Below are 16,782 nucleotides of genomic sequence, written 5' to 3'. Positions count from 1 at the left end.
TTTGGGAAACTTCAGTGTAATTAGAGCACTTACATCTATTGCCTCAGCAATAAAATGGGAAAGCAAATAGATAATGGACTCCTTAGCCATTATCAAATACATATTTTAGTACTTGTTGGTCTAAAAATCCTAAAGAAAAGCATTTCTTATAACAAAAGTAAGAGAACTAATAAATTTTAAATCACAAAGTCATTAAGGGGAAGATCAAGGAGGGAAGATTTATGTTGGATACCAGGGGGAAGTTCTTTACTATGAGTGGTGAGGTGCTGGAACAGCTGCCCAGAGAGGCTGTGGATGCCCTGTCCATCCCTGGAGGTGCTCAAGGCCAGGTTGGATGGGGCCCTGGGCTGCCTGGTCTGCTATTAAATGTGGAGGTTGGCAGCCCTGCATGCAGCAGGGAGGTTGGAGCTTCATGATCCTTGCAGTTCCTTCCAACCTGAGCCATTCTATGATTCTATGGTTAAACTTGAACATCCTAGCTATTTTTTTTTTTTTTTAATTCTGGCCTCCTTTCTATACAGAAGTATTGTAGTCTGTTTACATTTTTTTGTTTCCATAAAAGCCACCAAACAGATACTTCAAATTACTTAAAATTGTTAAGAAATGCTTATTTAGTGACATTTACAAGGAATGCTCAAGTCTGTGGTCATTGCTTTAAACCCAAAGCATAAATGTCATGCTCCTCTCTGCTTCATCTTACTCATTTTCCATCTGATTCCTTGGAGAAACTGGGGAGGCTGCCTAACTCCCACCTCCACTTCTTCTGTTTCAGGAGGATACTGATGCTTACACATTCAGAAACTGGAGATTTAATTACTCAACAAAATGTTGAAATCTCAGGTTAACAAACTGTAATTATACAAAACAATACTAAAACCCTCTTTTTAGTTGCTTTATAGTACGTCTGTAAAAGACTCAGTCCAGTGCCTAAGGCAATGTAATACACAGCAGTGCCACAGCTGGAAAACAGGAAGCTGGAAGCTAGCATAGGTTATTGGTAAAAAAAACAAAACAAGCCTTAAGTTTAAAGGCTCAAGTTTCTTAAAGGAAAGATGCTCCACCTGGGAATTCAAGTATTTCTTCAGCTGCAAGAAGACATTGCCACCCACACAATGCCTCCGAAAAACACCCTGCTGTTTTGGTCAGCATGCTACTGCGGAAACAAGCTTACAAGAGAGACGTTAAAGCAGTTTGTAAGTGATCACTATACATGGGAAATCACTCACACTCACCTTCATTAACACGCAGCCTTGTGAGCAAACAGTGGTAGCAATTAGCGAGCGTCCAGTTTCCATCGCAGCACCCGAAGGTAGCGGCTCTATTGCTTTAGTCAAAAAGCAACCGGTTTCTCCCAGCTGCAGCAATTCAGTGCTTGAGGGTATTTCACGAAAGGATGTTCAAGACATCTCGGATATCATGAGAGTTTAAGTCTGGAATGAGACAAGAACAAAAAAAGCCCACATTCTCTGAACACGCACTCTGATCACCAACATGGGTCATTCCATCAGCACCAACTGCTGCCTCTCAAAGCAAATAGTGCTTCCTAGCCACTCCATCATCTCTCACTGCATTCTTCCAACCTTCCATTCTTCTCAGTTCTCATCTCAGGGACCTGCTAGAAAGGGAGAGTTCTGAAGTCTTTATCTCTGGCATGATATTGTTAATGGACACTCAGCTTGCTGATTGAAATAGGAACTCATAGGAATGACCACACTGAGTAGCAGACAGCTAGAAAAGCTTTCAGGATCCCTCAGACAGATTTGTCATTGAGATGGTATCAGATTCAGTTGACATCTCTCCGCACAAGTCCACAAAACACACATCTCCTTCCCAGGCACCACAAATTTAGCATATTTTGTTTCTGTATTTTTTACAGGAAGGTAACCTTAAAGCCACGACGTACCCTACTATCAGATCACTGTCAAACATCCCAAATTACAATTACTACATCATACTAGGTTGAGATCTATTATTTCAGAATAAATCTGAAATAATCATAGAATCTGAGGGAAGTTTTTGAGCAACTGATGCTTTTAGAAGTTGAGTGCCAAACACATACATGTGGCTGTCACACGTGCACGAAGTTCAGCACCCAAACACAGCTGTGCTCTACCTGCTCCCTGAGAAAAGGGCTTGCTAAGCTTCATGGGGGGGACCAGAGAGTGTAACAGATCTGTAGACTTCTGCATCTGGCAAAAAGATTTCCATGGCTCTACTGACTGAGAAACAGCTTGGCCAGCAGAGGAATCAGAAGTCTCGGCAGCAGGGAAGGTTCTAGAGCAGCAGTTCAGCAGTGTTCCTGACCTTAGAATGGGGATGAAGGGAGAAGAACATCTGTCTTGCCTGGATTTTACCACCTTGATGACAAAATTGCCTGTTATGTGAAAAATCCAGCTGCTTGCAACATCTGAAGGAATGTCTGAGAGCCTTACTCTCATTCCAGAGCTCTTTTCTGCCCTGCCTCAATTCTCAAGCAGTATTATATTTTCCCCTGAGAGATTCTTTAGGTTCACAGGGAAGTTCTTAATAATAAGATCATGAACTATCTCTCGACTTCCAACTATGGGTAAAAGCACATAAACACATATATGTTTTTAAAACAAAAGAACCGAGATAGCCAAGGATTCCTGCATTTCCTGTCCGTGCTTCCTGACTCTGCTTTCCCAGTCAGATCAGAAGTAGCATGCGACGGTTCTTGGAGAGCTCTCCGTGGTTATTTTAATTTTGAAGGGCACAGCCTCACTTTTCAAAGTGAGTTCTGCCGCACCGATGGAAACAAAACCCAGCACACACACGTCCTGTTCCTCTTTTCTGCTGCTGCAAATTAGTTTTTGACGCCCAGACTGACGTTAGTGTGAGCAGAGAACAGCTTCACTTTTTCTCTGTTACAGGGTAAAGCAGAAGATCTGATGTTCAACAACTTAAGTCCTGCCAAACCAGCTCTTCCTTCATTCCCTGCAGCCGCACTGCTTTTAAGAAGCAAACCATCCCTGCCTGACCAGCTAAGCCTTGGCTCCTTAGCCATCTGTTTGCAAACCAAAGCACAGCACTATTTATAAAGCAGTGCCCCAAGCTATATACGGAACGAAATGCTCAGAACTCTCTCAAAACGCTCCACATTCTAATGCGATTAGTGAGATTCCTACGTGTAATTTGCTCGCAGCTCATGCACAGCAAGACAGGATCTGCAACAGACTACAACAATCTTCCTAATTTCCATCACCTATACGCCGTGTGTTCCTCAACACCCATTTGGCAGACTACATATTTACAGTATGCATGGAGACCCGGTGACACCTCACATGAACGGTGCCGGAGTGAATGCAGATGACCGAAAGCAGCCCACTGAGATGCCAGTGCGGTTTGTAACTGCTGAACAGCTAAAGACAATGCAAATCATTCTTGAGTGAGCTAGAGTCCTCAAATTCAGCTCTGGGGCTGTGGGAACACAAGGCAGTTCTGTGTGGTCAGAAAACCTTTTTTGCATTCCAAAGGACAGGATTTACAAAACAAAAAGCTATTTCACGGGCTCGCTCGCAGAAGTCTATGACATAGACCACATAATCGGTGGTGATGCTGGTCTCAGCAATGCTGGTAGACAAAGCATCCTACAAAAAAACAGGAAAAGCATACTGAAAAATCTAAGGATAGGCTGCAAGATAAACTACATAACCTCTATCAAACCCAATTCAAACGAAAAACCAACAATACATTCTACAAAAGCACAACAGCACAACGTATGGTGCGGTCCCTACAGAAACAGCCCTTATCCTTCTGTTACTCCAGGAAGCCCAGGATGGAGCACTGGATGAACCCATTCAGTCATTCACACCTCTGCCACAAAAGGACAAGGTCTTCTAACTGCTTTCTCTGTGCAGAATTATGCTATTTTGAGGGGGGACAAAAAACCAAAACACCCAAATCTTCATGCATGTATGACATCCACATACATGTGAACTGGAGTTTTCACAGCCTTACCTACTTCAGCCTCTACAAACAAATGTCAAGGAAGAGGTGCACCTTCTGCAGAACCTGAACCAGATCCGGCCAGAAAAGAGAATGAAGGGAATCATCAGCACACTTGTTTAGGGAAAATCTTACTGTTTAGCTAGAAGACTGCTCGGGTTGTTAGAGAGATCATGCATCGTTCTGTAATAGCAAGCCCTAGTAATAACCCCCAGGAGTAAAGCCCTGTTAAAAACTGAAAGTAAGAGAAGAGCTGAATACTTGGCTTTTTCTGAGTGCTCTATGAAAGGATTTCCAACCAACAAGCAGCCTCGACTTACTGAAGTTCAGCAAGTCTAGAATTAACTGTTTCGGCCCCTAGGGAAAGCTAACGAACACTGGTCTGTATCTCACACCCAAGGAAATCCAAAAGACTCTTTATGAACACATCCATCTTCACGTCACTCACCCAAATCGAGCAAGTGACAACGTCCCAAGCAGGGCTGTTCCACACATCTCTCTTGCCCGTGGCAATGCCATGTAAGCCTTTCACCCGGAGCTGCAAACAGGATTGCAGATCTGCTGTGGGTACAGGGTAGATTGCCTTGAAAATCAATGATTAATGTACAAATGCTAAATTTAAGTTGCTAATAAGTACTGAAGAACGTTAGCAAGCATTACCACATAGCATTGTTGTACATATATATATAGCTATCTATGTTGACAGATAGATAGATGCACATACATATTCCCATAGGTTTTGAACGTATAAATTGTGGCCAGAAAACGCTTCGTACCGATTAAAGGGAAAGCTGCAGCTCGTTCTCAGAGAGTAGGATTGTACTGCACAACCTTGCTGAAGAACGTGAAGGGGTGTAGGCAGGGATTCTGCCAAAACGCAGCAGCAAACTTCGCACGGCTTCACTCCCCAACCTCCGTCCCAAACCCTCAGACGAGGACAGGATTGAGCTCGTGCGTCCTCTGCTGCCGCTCCACATCATTGCAGGTAGCAACGCCGAACTTCGACAGAGCTCATCCTCCAGAGCCGCAGCTCTGCTATCCTGCCTGGAGAACAGCAGCCTGGCTCCGGGCTCTCCAATAGCACGTGCAGGACCCCAGGAGCCAGGATGCAGCACGCAGAGCAGATGCCAATCGAGCTGAATTCAATACATTTCAGCACAAGTTCACCAGGTGACCATAGTTCTTTATGACCCATTTTCACAGCGTCAGCTTTTTGACAGGCTGCTTCACGCTTCACAAAGTAGCTCAGCACACTTCTCATCACCCTCTCAGCACCCAGGTGCCTGTGCTGCAGTACCCCAGGTCCTCACGTGGGGTTCTCCTCACAAAGCCCCAATGGGACCACCCTCCCACCCAAACACATCGAGTTCACTCCTCCCCAGGACCCGCAACAGACTGTCAGCTGCCCCCCTGCCCAACAGCCAACCCACAGTGAGCCCTCCCACCCCAGGGTGCAGAATGGGACTGGGCAGTGGTCAAGGAAGACTCCACCACCTCAGGAGAGCACCCACCCCATGGCAGGGCTGTGTCATGAGGGGCCATAGATGTGCCAAGCATCTGAGCTGCAAGGAAATGGCTGCAGAGACCACTGCTCATTGGAGAGCCAACAGATGTTAGAAAAGGGTTGGTTTAGGTTCTTTTGTTCTAAATTTCACTGGAAGTGAAGATGTGCAAAGACAATGAGAGGAGGTAAACAGTGATTTGACACAACTGATGTACCAATGACTTGGCAAGGAATGGCAGAACACCAGCCTGAGCAGACAGGTTGTATTACAGCAGTGACACCCTAGTGCTAGTGATGCTCAGGGAGAGGACAAAACATAGAATCACAGAATGGCTTGGGCTGGAAAGGACCCCCAAGGATCACCAAATTCCAACCCCCTGACACAGGCAGGTCCACCAACCTCCAGATCTGGTACCAGACCAGATGCTGCCCATCCAACCTGGTCCTGACCACCTCCAGGGATGGAGCATTCACAGCCTCTCTGGGCAGGCTGTTCCAGCACCTCATCACTCTCTCCGTGAAGAACTTCCTCCGACATGTAATCTAAACCTTCCCTCCTTGAGCTTAAAACCATTCCCCCTTGTCCAATCACTGTCTACCCTTGTCAAAAGTTTATTCCCCTCCAGTTTGGGGCAGCGCAGGCAGACCTTCCTTTCTAGACAAAAGAAGGTCAGGATCCCTCTGCTGGAGCAAACCAGTTTTGTTTTGTCTTTGTGTGTTTGTTTAATGACAGCAGCCAGTGCTGGGCAGTGCAGAGCTCCAGAGGAGCAGAGTGAAGTTAAAGAACAGGTGGCTGGCTACACGTGTGCCAGCCCTTCCACGCCGATTACTTTCATTTTCCTGAAGGAGATCACAGCCAAACCAGCCCATTACATGAGGAGCATGCCAAGAGACAGTGAATCCCAGAAAAGGAGCCCCTGCACACTGACGTGGGAGTGAAGTCAGTCACCATCAGGCCACACAATGCTCTCCAGCTTGGCTTTGGCCTTGGCGATGAATTCCTCAGAGGCACCAACAAGTGGAAGCCGTGGAGGTCCCATGGGGATGCCAGAAACGGAAGTCATTACAGCTTTTGTCTGTGCAACACCAAAACCTGGGCAGACAAAAACAAGATCGGGTCATTTCACACATACCAGCCTCCGTGCGGAAGTCAAAAAGCAGCAGCAAACAGTTCATGTGTGATATGGCATCAACCAGGCTTGAAGCACTTCTGAGAAGTGAGAACAGCATAATGAAGAGACGATTGTGCTTGCAGGCAGGAAAGATACTGCAGCAACAACTACACCTGCTTATTACATGTCTTATACTACTACTGTTTCTCTCCTGCTGATACCAGATCAAAGTATTATCTTACACATTCACTTCACTTTCTGCAACATTTACAGCCTCACAGCTATCCCCGACACAACCCATGGAGCATTCATATGAGATAGAGCCCTGGGAATGATAACATCCCGTTGGCATGTGACGGTGACAGCAGGCAGCAGCTTCAACCACCATGGGAAACTTCAGGATGCCTACCTGCCTGTACATCAGGTCTCCTTATGTACCTCTGGGTGTTTCCTTCTTAATCTGTAAGACTAAATGATGACGCATTTCCTCTTACTTCTAACCTGAAAGCTCAGTTAGATTCATTGGAGTACTTATAAAACACGTATAGCCAAAGCACGTGGATGGTTCTGTTCACCATGTGATCATTCTGAAACGTCTCATTCAGTCTCTCCACATTACTCTGGTTTAGTTGGTTTTAATTGCTTTTCATATTAAAACTTGATTTCTAAAAATCATTCCATTTGAAGAAGCGTTGGCCTTGTACATCCCCAAGCAGTTACTCTTAAATAATAGAGCAGCAGGAGAGACAATATGAGAGCTGCATTCTCCTACTTGGGCACCACTGTTCCAGAGAGATGACTCTTAAGAAATGATGTTACAAATGGGCTTCAGGAGACTAAAAAGGCAAAACAAAAAGCCACCACTGTCAGGATAAAGTAAATCACAGCTTTGAAGCTGTGAAATTTCACAGAAGGAAGTGAGCGAGATCTCTCAGGGATGCTTGGTCAGCTGTCAACTCAGGAAGCTGCATGAGTAGCAGTTTCCCATTGTGAAATCTTTCAGGAAGGAAATTCTTAGGGTACAGTGTTTCTGGAGTACTGAGTCTGCATGTTAAGATACAACAACAGACACAGGCAGTATAGAACTTACCTAGTTTGATGACAAAGCTGAGAAATTCCCCCGTGAGAAACTAAAAAAGACAGACAGCAGTTTATCCATTCCTTTGAAATGAAAGAAGCAGAAGCATACAGAACCGTAACGATAGTTACATTTTATACAGTTGCTACACTGCTTTGAGAAAAGTCTTGGGTCAGTTTAACATGACAGAAAGCACAGCAAGGACAGCAGAGCAGCAAAGTCCTAGACTGCAATAAGTGAGGATTTGCTCAGATGCAACAGCCATAGGCACAGAAATAAAGGAAAGAAACTGCTTACCTTCAGAAAGTCTCAGGCAGTCAGGGATCTCCAGCAAGATGCCCTTGCTGCTACTGCCAACCCTTAAATGAGGTACACTGCATGCACCTGAGCTCCCCTGTGTTGGTCCTGCCTTCCTGCCAGGTGCTCAGTCGCTGTTTCAAGCCATGACTTAACTTTTCCACTACAGCCACCTGGGCAGCCCATGTGAAATAATAGCTCTATTCCATTGGAACAGGTGAGGGACAGTGAGATATTCCAAAAACATTAGTCTCATTCTATTTCTAAAGCTCAAGCTGTCCCTCACTGCAAGCAGTCTGTAAATACTGGTAAGCCATGTAGCAGGCTCCAGAGGTTTACAAAGCTGAACGCCCACTGCAAAGTGAAGAGATTTCCCGGAGCAGACCATCCTTTAGATGTTTGAGTTTTGTACATTCATCCTTCAGCCACATATCTTTTAAGGTAAAAAAAGGATGCGTCAAATGTGCCAATGAGACATAAAGATACTGAGTAGAGTTTGCATACTGGTTGCTCACAACTCCTCCAAAACCCTCATGCAGCCCAAGTCCAGAAGGGGTCAGGGCAGAGCTCTTTGGGAGAGTTTTCTGTATTACATCATGTAAGGTATCATCAGAATATGCCTAGCCAAGGATCTCAGCCACTGTGGGGCCTGCTCAAGGAAGAAGGCCAAGCCATTGTTTGCTCTGCATAAATGAAACCAGCGTGCTGAGGGATAAGTGTATGTTCAGTATGTGCTGAGTTATGAATAGAAAGCAGGGGGCTGAAGCTGAAAGCAGTTCACTTTAACAGGGATATCTGAGGGCACGGGTGACAAAACCACACAGAGCACACCCCAGGGCAGGTAGAGGAGAAAGAAGGTCTGCTCCCTGTGGGGATAGCAGAAATACTGTACCTGGTATTTCCGTGCTAATGCAAGGTCTGGCTTTGCAAAAGCCTGCAACATCAGGTTGGTTTTCCTACCTAAGTAGTTGTAGGTACTGCCAAAAAAAAAAAAAGTACACTAAATTAATAAAGCCACAAAGTTAGAAAATGTGGAATAAGAGCTCAGAACCACTGAAATGAAGTAGCTGCTGGCTTTCTCTGTTGACGTTATCAGAATGCCTGTTACTTACTTTCCTGCAGTCTGTGCACTGTTAACAGAAAAGCATCAGAAGTACGCAAGGCCGATGAAGTAGTTTAGAGATCAGATTTCTCTCCCAAGTTCTTTCAAAAGGGAATTATTTCTCAAATGCACAAGTAAAAATAAATAATTAGGCTCTGAATGATAACATTCTAGGTAGTAATTCATGTAATGGATCATCTACACAAAACCACAGAGATCACAAAGGAATTCTTTTAAGCAGCCCAGCAACCCAGTAGAAGAGGAAGAAGTGAAATCAGAAACTAAACTTGCAAACACTGCCAAAGAGCCCACAGACTTACAGTGTGAACTGAAGTCAATGACTTTAACCTTCCTGGGTTTTGGTTCCTTACCAATATAACGAAGATAGGAGTGATTCCCTACTTCAAAAAAAAAAGTATGCTGAAACCTTTGTGTTTGCTTATGGACTGCAGCAATAATCACTTAAACAAGTATATCCTGGGGTCCCAGATAATAAACTATCCCATTGCTACCTTGTCTGTCTGCTTTGTACCATGCAGCTTTACCCTGCAGAATCCTCTGTCTCTGGGACAGAGGACAGTTACAGAAACACTCTATAGACAGTGGAAGATATAACAGTAAGGTGTGTGTGGGAGAGGGAAGAGTTCAAGCGATACTGACCTTCCAACTGCTCCATTTGCCCCTATTGCCAGTGCACTCAACAGTTGCTAGTTTAGGGTGGGAGGAGAAAGAGAATGTTAAATAAATAATCATAGATGCACGTTCAAGAAGAGAGAAACCCCCTGGGACATGCAGGATGGGAGGCGGACCTCGGCCCACAGGGATGTGGTTAGTGGGCAGTATGGGGGGTAGGTGGACGGTTGGACTAGATGATCTTAGAGACCTTTTCCAACTTTAATGAGTCTATGATTCTATGATTTTTACTTCAATTAACAAAAGAAAGGGGGAAAAAAAAAAAGAGAGAGGAGGACAGCAAAACTTCCTGGCACTGTATGTCCAGGGTTATTTTTTTCCTCAAGGCTGAAGCAAGAGAATAGCTTTGAATAAATCATTAAAAGGAGCCTCTTACCTCATCTACCCCATAGAGAAACACGAACTGTTCTCTCTCCTTCTTGTTTATGCACTGTGCAAGGTCCAAGAGGTCCGTGTCGCTGAACTTCACACCCTGGAAGGTGGGGATCTGCTCTCTTATTCCATCCAGCAACTCCTCAACACGAACTGCGCATAACAGCATCCACATGTGAAGAAGCACAGCCACGTTCTGGGAGATTTCCCTGTCTCTTCCCCAAGTGGTAAACTTCTACTTTACAGATTACACACTTTTGGCCTAAGCCTGGTAAACTACATAGCTTCTAAAACAACTATAAGACAACTCGAGTGACGTAAAAGTTACATTAAAAAAACTTATTTTTTAATACCTTGAGACATTCCTTTTACGAGATCAAGAAGAAAAACCCTAGATAGGTGAAAGTTTAGGAATGAACTGGCAACGAAGTATTAAAGAGTAAATTCCAAGTCATACATCTAGAAACTTCACATCACCCGATGCCTTGTGCAACTAGCTTAAGATCAGTTTTCTATTCATATTCCTGTGCTAAATAGTAAGACCTGAAAAGCATCCAGATTTTGAATGTAGTTTACTAGTGAACACGACAATGCATTCAGTGCATACCAAGAGAGATTGTGGTCACTTTTAAAAAAATAAAAAATGGGATTCCACTATGGTTACCCAAGGCAGTTATCTATGCTGAACCACATTAACTGCAAAGCCATATTCACCATCAGCTCCTCCATTCCAGTTGCTGCGAAATCAGAAGCAGTGACTTTTTCCAGTAAAGAGAAATTCACCTTATCTTCCAGTCTTGGAAACTAACCCCAACCCAACGACCCCCACCATAACAGCTTGTGTATGATGGGAGCAGAAGCCAGGTACCACTGGTAGGCCAATCACACCAGCCACTGGGATCATCTAGGATGCTATGAGTTTAGGGGCTCAAGAAGAGCTGACTAAGCAGTACTTACTCTTTACACCCGTCATAGCTGGAATGTGGTAGTAATAAAATGGAACTGTAGGGGCTTCAGATGCAACTTTCTGTAAGAAACCAAGGAGTTCATCTGGAAGAAAAGGATCAAGTGAAGGGAAGTTCAAATTCACAGCAGCCAGGGACTGTGGAACAACCACTCATAACTTGTGGAACATACATAGCCAATAACATATAAACCTGCACACATCACAAAAATAAAATGAAACTGTCCTTAACGAAAAACGTCAGGGAAAGCCATATTTATTCTAAACCAAGCTGGTTTCAGCTGACATTCTTCCTGAAAATCTTTTAATTGCACCCTTCATAATTCTGAGGCAATCTTCCCATTGGCATTAGAAGGAAGAGAAATGTCAAAAAGCTCTGTCTTGAAACCTTGCTGTCATTCTACCACAGTCACGGCAAAGGTCTTCTTCTGCTGTTTGTGCCTCTGTGTATGAGTTGGAAGAGACATCTTGCAAGCAGCTGAAAATACCCCTATTGCTCAGAGGAAAGCCACACTTGCTCTACAAGGAGTGGTATTATCACTGGTTCTCATGGACCGGAGCTTGCTTTTGCCATGAAACACTGTTAATGGTTTGAGGACAGTATAAGAGAGCCTTGGGAGGTCTGGCAGTCACATCTACTCACCTTTGTTTGTGGGTTTGAAGAAGGAGGGAGCTATTACTGCAATGCCACTAGCACCTATGGCTGCTGCATGTCTGGCCTACAAAAGAAGGAATCAAAAATACCTGAAGGTACATCTGCTTTTATATTTCTCACACACATAGTGGAAAGAAATCTTATCATATACACACCAGTTCTTGGGACTCCAATAGACTTAAAGCTCCCACGTGAATTATCACATGATCCAGCCTGCACAACAACAAATTCAGAAGGTTTGAGGAGGTTTCAGTGATGACAAAAAATACCCACCTGCCAAAAAGAACCAGTTTAGACTAGGAAGTGACACAGACTAAGAACTTCACTGGGTTAAATTAAAAGACAGCACCACCTTTGGCTGTCTGCTCCTGCCAAGGGAATTTCCAGGGTTTTTGCCTGTCCACCCTTCAGTGCAGCAAAGAGGACTCTCACAAGCTCTGAGCTGAGTGGAAATGGATACCAGCTAACTGGCAACTACAAAAAAGCAGGCTTCTATGACAAAGGAGCTGGGGAACAAAGCTCAGCAGCAAAAGTACCCAAAGGAAAAAAAAAGTAATCAGCAATGTGGCTTTGCAATCAGGTCTGCCTGTACCATAATGATAGATCTGGAATCCCCGGCTCCCTCTCAGCTACTCACTTGTCTTTCCCTTGGCACATCCATTCTTCAGCCAACTGCTTCCTCTCCTGGATGCTAAGGGACAGGCCTTCTCCTGTGGTGCCATTCACTGTTTCAACACAACAGAACACAACATAGCCGCTGAGGTCTGGACCAATACATTGGTTATACTGAAGACAAGTACTGACAATTCTGATGATATGAAGCAGAATTATATTTCCCTCGATTCATTTTAAGACAACATCAGTCTGTATGAGCATCTGCTAGGGGTTTACAGTGTAACCATAGCTAAATGCTTGTGTCTAAACATGTTTCAGCATCAGCAGTTGTGAGAGGAAGGAGACAAAGCCAGCTGCTGAAACTGTCCCATGTCCTCCCCAACAGATGCTACCTCTTTCACCCAGCAAAAAGCCAAATGCATGAAGGGACCCTCAGCAAGGGACTGTCACTCCTTCACTACAAGGACAAAGTCTCAACTGAAATTTGGTGATGCTGTCATGAGTGGAACCATGTATCTGAGGCTTAAGCACCTAATGAAAACAAGGAAATGTCAGTACACTCAGTCACAGAAAAAAATACATAAATAAAAATAAAACTGAGGCTGCTGAAGTCACTGCCATGCTCCAGTTTCCATTCTGCACCTCTTTTGACTAAGATTTTGAACAGAAATCTTAGCACTGACTTCAGCTTACTTAACTACTCAAGGCTATGAACAGAAATGGTTTATCAGATGCTCTGTCACCTATCCAGCCACCCCTCAGAGAGGGGAACAAGAGAGAACAGCAGCTGCTGTTGCATCACACAGTGCATCACACATCTCTTACAGAAGCTCACTTGGCTTTGATGAACCCTTTGGAACTTCTGGACTGCTGAGTGAGTGCTTTTTAAGTCAGATGATTATATCCTACTCAGGAAAAGGGAAGAATAATTCAGTTGAGTCTTCTCTTTCAAATACAGCATTATCCATTCACTGCTGGGAAGTCACTGTATGAAGGCAATGCTTTTTCTACCCTGCACAGAAATGGGCTATAGGTAAAACCATATCTTTAAGTATTGTTTACACTCTCTCCAATGGTGAATATAAAATCGAGTGATGACCTCACATCCATGATCCCTCCCATTCCAGCTCCTATCAGGCTAGACATCACAGATTGTTCTCCAGGCAAAAGGTGCACTACACACTTTCTGTGGGGAATAAAAAGAACTTACCAAAGATGTTCTTCACATTCTGCTCGCTTACCAGGTAATCCACATACTGGTGAATCACTGAAAGGTTGATTCGTCTGAAATGAAAGGAAACACTGCAACTTTAGGAGTCTCAGCAACCATAAGTCTCTACCTACAGCACTTTTAAACCTAGAGATTCAGTAATCAAAAATGAAGTCATGTATTTCTGAAGTCTTGCATCTGTGCACGCACAGATTACCCCGAGGTATGATACCTTCAGCATGTGTTTAACATTCCACAAGCAATGAGGCACATTTGTACCTTCTGGACTGTTAAGAGAAGCAAGAGTGCTCTTGAGAGCACAAAGGTATTTGTGCACATGCTGGCAAATAGTTAAACTACACTTGTAACTACAGGACGCAGGCTGTGAAACAGAGCCTGCTGCATGTGACTTTGACCTCTCTCGCTAAAGGATGGGGAAATCAACAGACTTCCCCGACAAACAGCGGAAACCGATTTATAGGTTGGTCTTCTCTCCCCCCAAAAAAGAAAAGATGTTTATCAGCGCACAGTATTTCATTCTTATTTCCATTTGCCAAGCATGCAGACCGACCCCACAGTCTGACGTTCAACTGTGGGACCTTTACTGGGTTCACAAATTACCCCAAATCTCACAGGATGTATCTTATGAGGGTCAAGCATCCCAGGCAGAGGGCCCAGATCACATTCCAAATGCCACCCTGCAGCAAATACAAGCAGTAATAAAAAAAACAAAATCAAAAATAAGTTTTCTTTAGAGCAAGGAAGCAAACAGTGACTGCAGTGTAAATGAATGCCCTTGCTGACACAGGACCGTGCTCTACGGCACATTTACATTGTAAAGGCTCACTTTCAGAGGACTGTATCAGTAAATAACAACCATCTTCCTCAAAAACACATACAGATTGTGACACATCCCCCACCAGAGGAGCTCAGGGCCCTCTGCTGACTCCAAACAACCCCTTCTTGCAACATCAAACTGCAGTAAGGAGGACATCTGTTTATCATCATTTGCTCGAGGAAGGCGGAAATTCAACTTCTGATGTGACATTATTTTTGGAACTGTGCAGTCCTTGCAATATTTTGTTCTGGTTTAGACTAATTCTGCTGACACATGTAAGCACACAGGAGCATGCCTGAGTTAGTTAGGGGCAAGAGAAGAGTAAAAGGACATCAGATTTAGATCATTATTTCTTAGCTCTTAAGGCTACTTTTTAATGAGGGGTGTGATTTGCGTTTGAAAATTACTGTGATTTAGTTTGCATCTACAAAAACGGCTGAAGAAACAGATTAAGGGCTGATCTAACCTCCAAGCTCTGATCCACGGCACTCGCTGGGGAAGCTGGCCAGCAGCCTCTCACCCAGCAGTTCCCCATCCCACAGAGATCTGATCCAAATCGCAACCCAAAGCGGTCCGTTCCAAATAAGAAAGAAGGGAAACGGCATCCCGAGGGAAGAGCTGACAGCGTGACACACTGTGCGGCGGCGCCAGGCGATGCTTACCCGTCAGGAGTCATCGGGGTGACTGTGGCAGCGACCAGACCCTCCAGCTTCTTTCTGGGTGTCATCGAGCTGATCGGGGGAAAAATAAAGAAATAGAAAAATAAAGAAAAAAAGATTAACAGTCCCCCATCTTTAAGCTTTGTCTCCACTCGCTCCAGGTAAGAACAGCATCAAAGTTCCGAAGCACGCTTCGCCAGGGTGCTCTTTCGGGCTGAGGAAAGCACGGAGCCCGGGGGGCCGGGTGGGACAGAGGGCCGAGCAGGGCGAGCCCCCCCGACCTCACAGCCCCCTCACCTCCACAACCCGCGCCCGAAGCGCCCCGCCGGCTCCGGAGCGGCTGTGGGGCGGCTCCGCCTCGCTCCGCCCCGCCGCGGGGACGCGGAGCCGGGAGGGTTCGGGGATGGAGAACGAGTTGGGAGGAGCGGCTATGGGAACCGGGGCTGCTCAGTCTGGAGATGAGGAGGCTGAGGGAAAACCTCATCGCCCCCTGCAGCCACCTCTTTTTCTCGGGTGAGAAGCGATCGGACGGGTGGAAACAGCCCCGAATTGTGCCAAGTGAGGTTTAGATCAGAGGTCGGGAAGAATTTCTTCATGGAAAGGCTGGGGTCCCCAGCCCTGCAGGCAGAGACATGTGGATGTGGCACTAAAAGTGGTGGTTTGGTGGCCTTGGCAGCAGGGCGAGGCGACACTTAATGACCTTAAGGGTCTTTTTCAAACTAAATAATTCTACGATTCTGAGTTGTGGCACTGAGAAATGAGCAGAAGACAATGGCAAATGGGTGCTAAAACCGCTGCCCACACGCAGCCCATGTGGCTTTTGTTTGCTTCCCCCGCATGTAGCTTTACCAGATGTGTGGCACATGCAGCGCGGCGTCTGGTCCCATGGAGGAAGGCAGCAGTGCACATCACCGCCCTCTCTATGCTCCCGGCAGAATCATCTGGGTTTCTACAGCTGATGTCTTAGAATAAGTTATCTGCCAGTTCTGCTCAGGCTTACAGTTCTGCTTGGAACTTCCAGATGTACTGCTGATCTGTGCTGTGATAAGACCAATATCCTTAAATACCTGCCGTTTTGACTAATGAAGGTGCTTGCTCAAAGTGATAGCTGCTTCCAGATGTATTGCTTATCTATGGTAATCATAGAACGGCTTGGGTTGGAAGGGACCCCAAGGATCATGAAGCTCCAACCCCCTGCAGCCACAGGCAGGGCTGCCGACCTCCACATTTAATACCAGCCCAGGCTGCCCAGGGCCCCATCCAACCTGGCCTTGAACACCTCCAGGGATGGACGGGGCATCCACAGCCTCTCTGGGCAGCTGTTCCAGCACCTCATCACTCTCATAGTAAAGAACATCCCCCTGACATCCAATCTAAACCTTCCCTCCTTGAGCTTAAAACCACTCCCCCTTGTCCTATCACTGCCTACCCTTGTAAAAAGTCAATTCCCCTCCTGTTTATAATCCCCTTTTACGTACTGGAAGGCTGCCATGAGGTCTTCTCGCAGCCTTCTCTTCCCCAGGCTGAACAAGCCCAGCTCCCTTAGCCCGCCAAACAAATATCCTTCCTGACCACAAGACTTCTATACTAAGAGCAACATCCTTGAGACAGGAGAACGAGTCCAACACAGCAACCAATCAGCAGAATGCAGATGGAGACCAGGTGCCCTCCCAGAACCCGTGCCCAAACATGCTCAAAGCAAGCAGGGGGACACCTC

The 16,782-nt window shown here is 45.4% G+C and overlaps 1 protein-coding gene and 1 non-coding gene across 9 annotated transcripts; both read right to left on the bottom strand.

The window, feature by feature from the left end:
- Window positions 1-5,006: 5,006 nt before the first annotated feature.
- On the bottom strand, window positions 5,007-5,085 carry MIR1618 (microRNA 1618). Its single transcript, NR_035106.2, has one exon. It is a non-coding gene; the product is annotated as a microRNA 1618 (primary transcript).
- A 634-nt stretch (window positions 5,086-5,719) lies between these two features.
- NPL (N-acetylneuraminate pyruvate lyase) lies at window positions 5,720-15,414 on the bottom strand. Of its 8 annotated transcripts, none has more exons than XM_040704724.2 (13): window positions 15,363-15,414; window positions 15,069-15,137; window positions 14,190-14,266; window positions 13,600-13,642; window positions 12,381-12,468; window positions 11,899-12,016; window positions 11,732-11,807; window positions 11,082-11,174; window positions 10,129-10,277; window positions 9,720-9,766; window positions 8,850-8,934; window positions 7,673-7,712; window positions 5,720-6,563 (listed from the first exon to the last, which is right to left on the bottom strand). In XM_040704724.2, exons 3-13 carry the CDS (start codon window positions 14,226-14,228, stop codon window positions 6,412-6,414), a joined length of 930 nt encoding a protein of 309 aa, XP_040560658.1. In that variant the 5' UTR covers window positions 14,229-14,266; window positions 15,069-15,137; window positions 15,363-15,414; the 3' UTR covers window positions 5,720-6,411. The 8 variants fall into 8 exon arrangements, with proteins under 8 accessions (XP_040560658.1, XP_040560660.1, XP_040560659.1 ...); XM_040704726.2 differs by having other exon boundaries at window positions 11,899-11,956; XM_040704725.2 differs by having other exon boundaries at window positions 14,202-14,266.
- Between the last annotated feature and the right edge of the window lie 1,368 nt (window positions 15,415-16,782).

Source organism: Gallus gallus, chromosome 8, assembly GCF_016699485.2.
Source record: "Gallus gallus isolate bGalGal1 chromosome 8, bGalGal1.mat.broiler.GRCg7b, whole genome shotgun sequence".
NCBI classification, from domain to species: Eukaryota; Metazoa; Chordata; class Aves; order Galliformes; family Phasianidae; genus Gallus; species Gallus gallus.
This window is presented reverse-complemented; position numbering and strand designations above follow the sequence as displayed.

Bases quoted from the DNA above. Each gene is read 5' to 3' on its own strand.
- NPL (XM_040704724.2), bottom strand. From the start codon at position 14,228: ATGCTTGACCCTCATAAGATACATCCTGTGAGATTTGGG. The intron at 11,175-11,731 runs GTGAGTAGATGT...CTTTTCTTCCAG, and splicing joins CTTCAAACCCACAAACAAAG to ATGAACTCCTTGGTTTCTTA. The intron at 9,767-10,128 runs GTAAGAGGCTCC...ACCCTAAACTAG, and splicing joins TTCTCTATGGGGTAGATGAG to CAACTGTTGAGTGCACTGGC.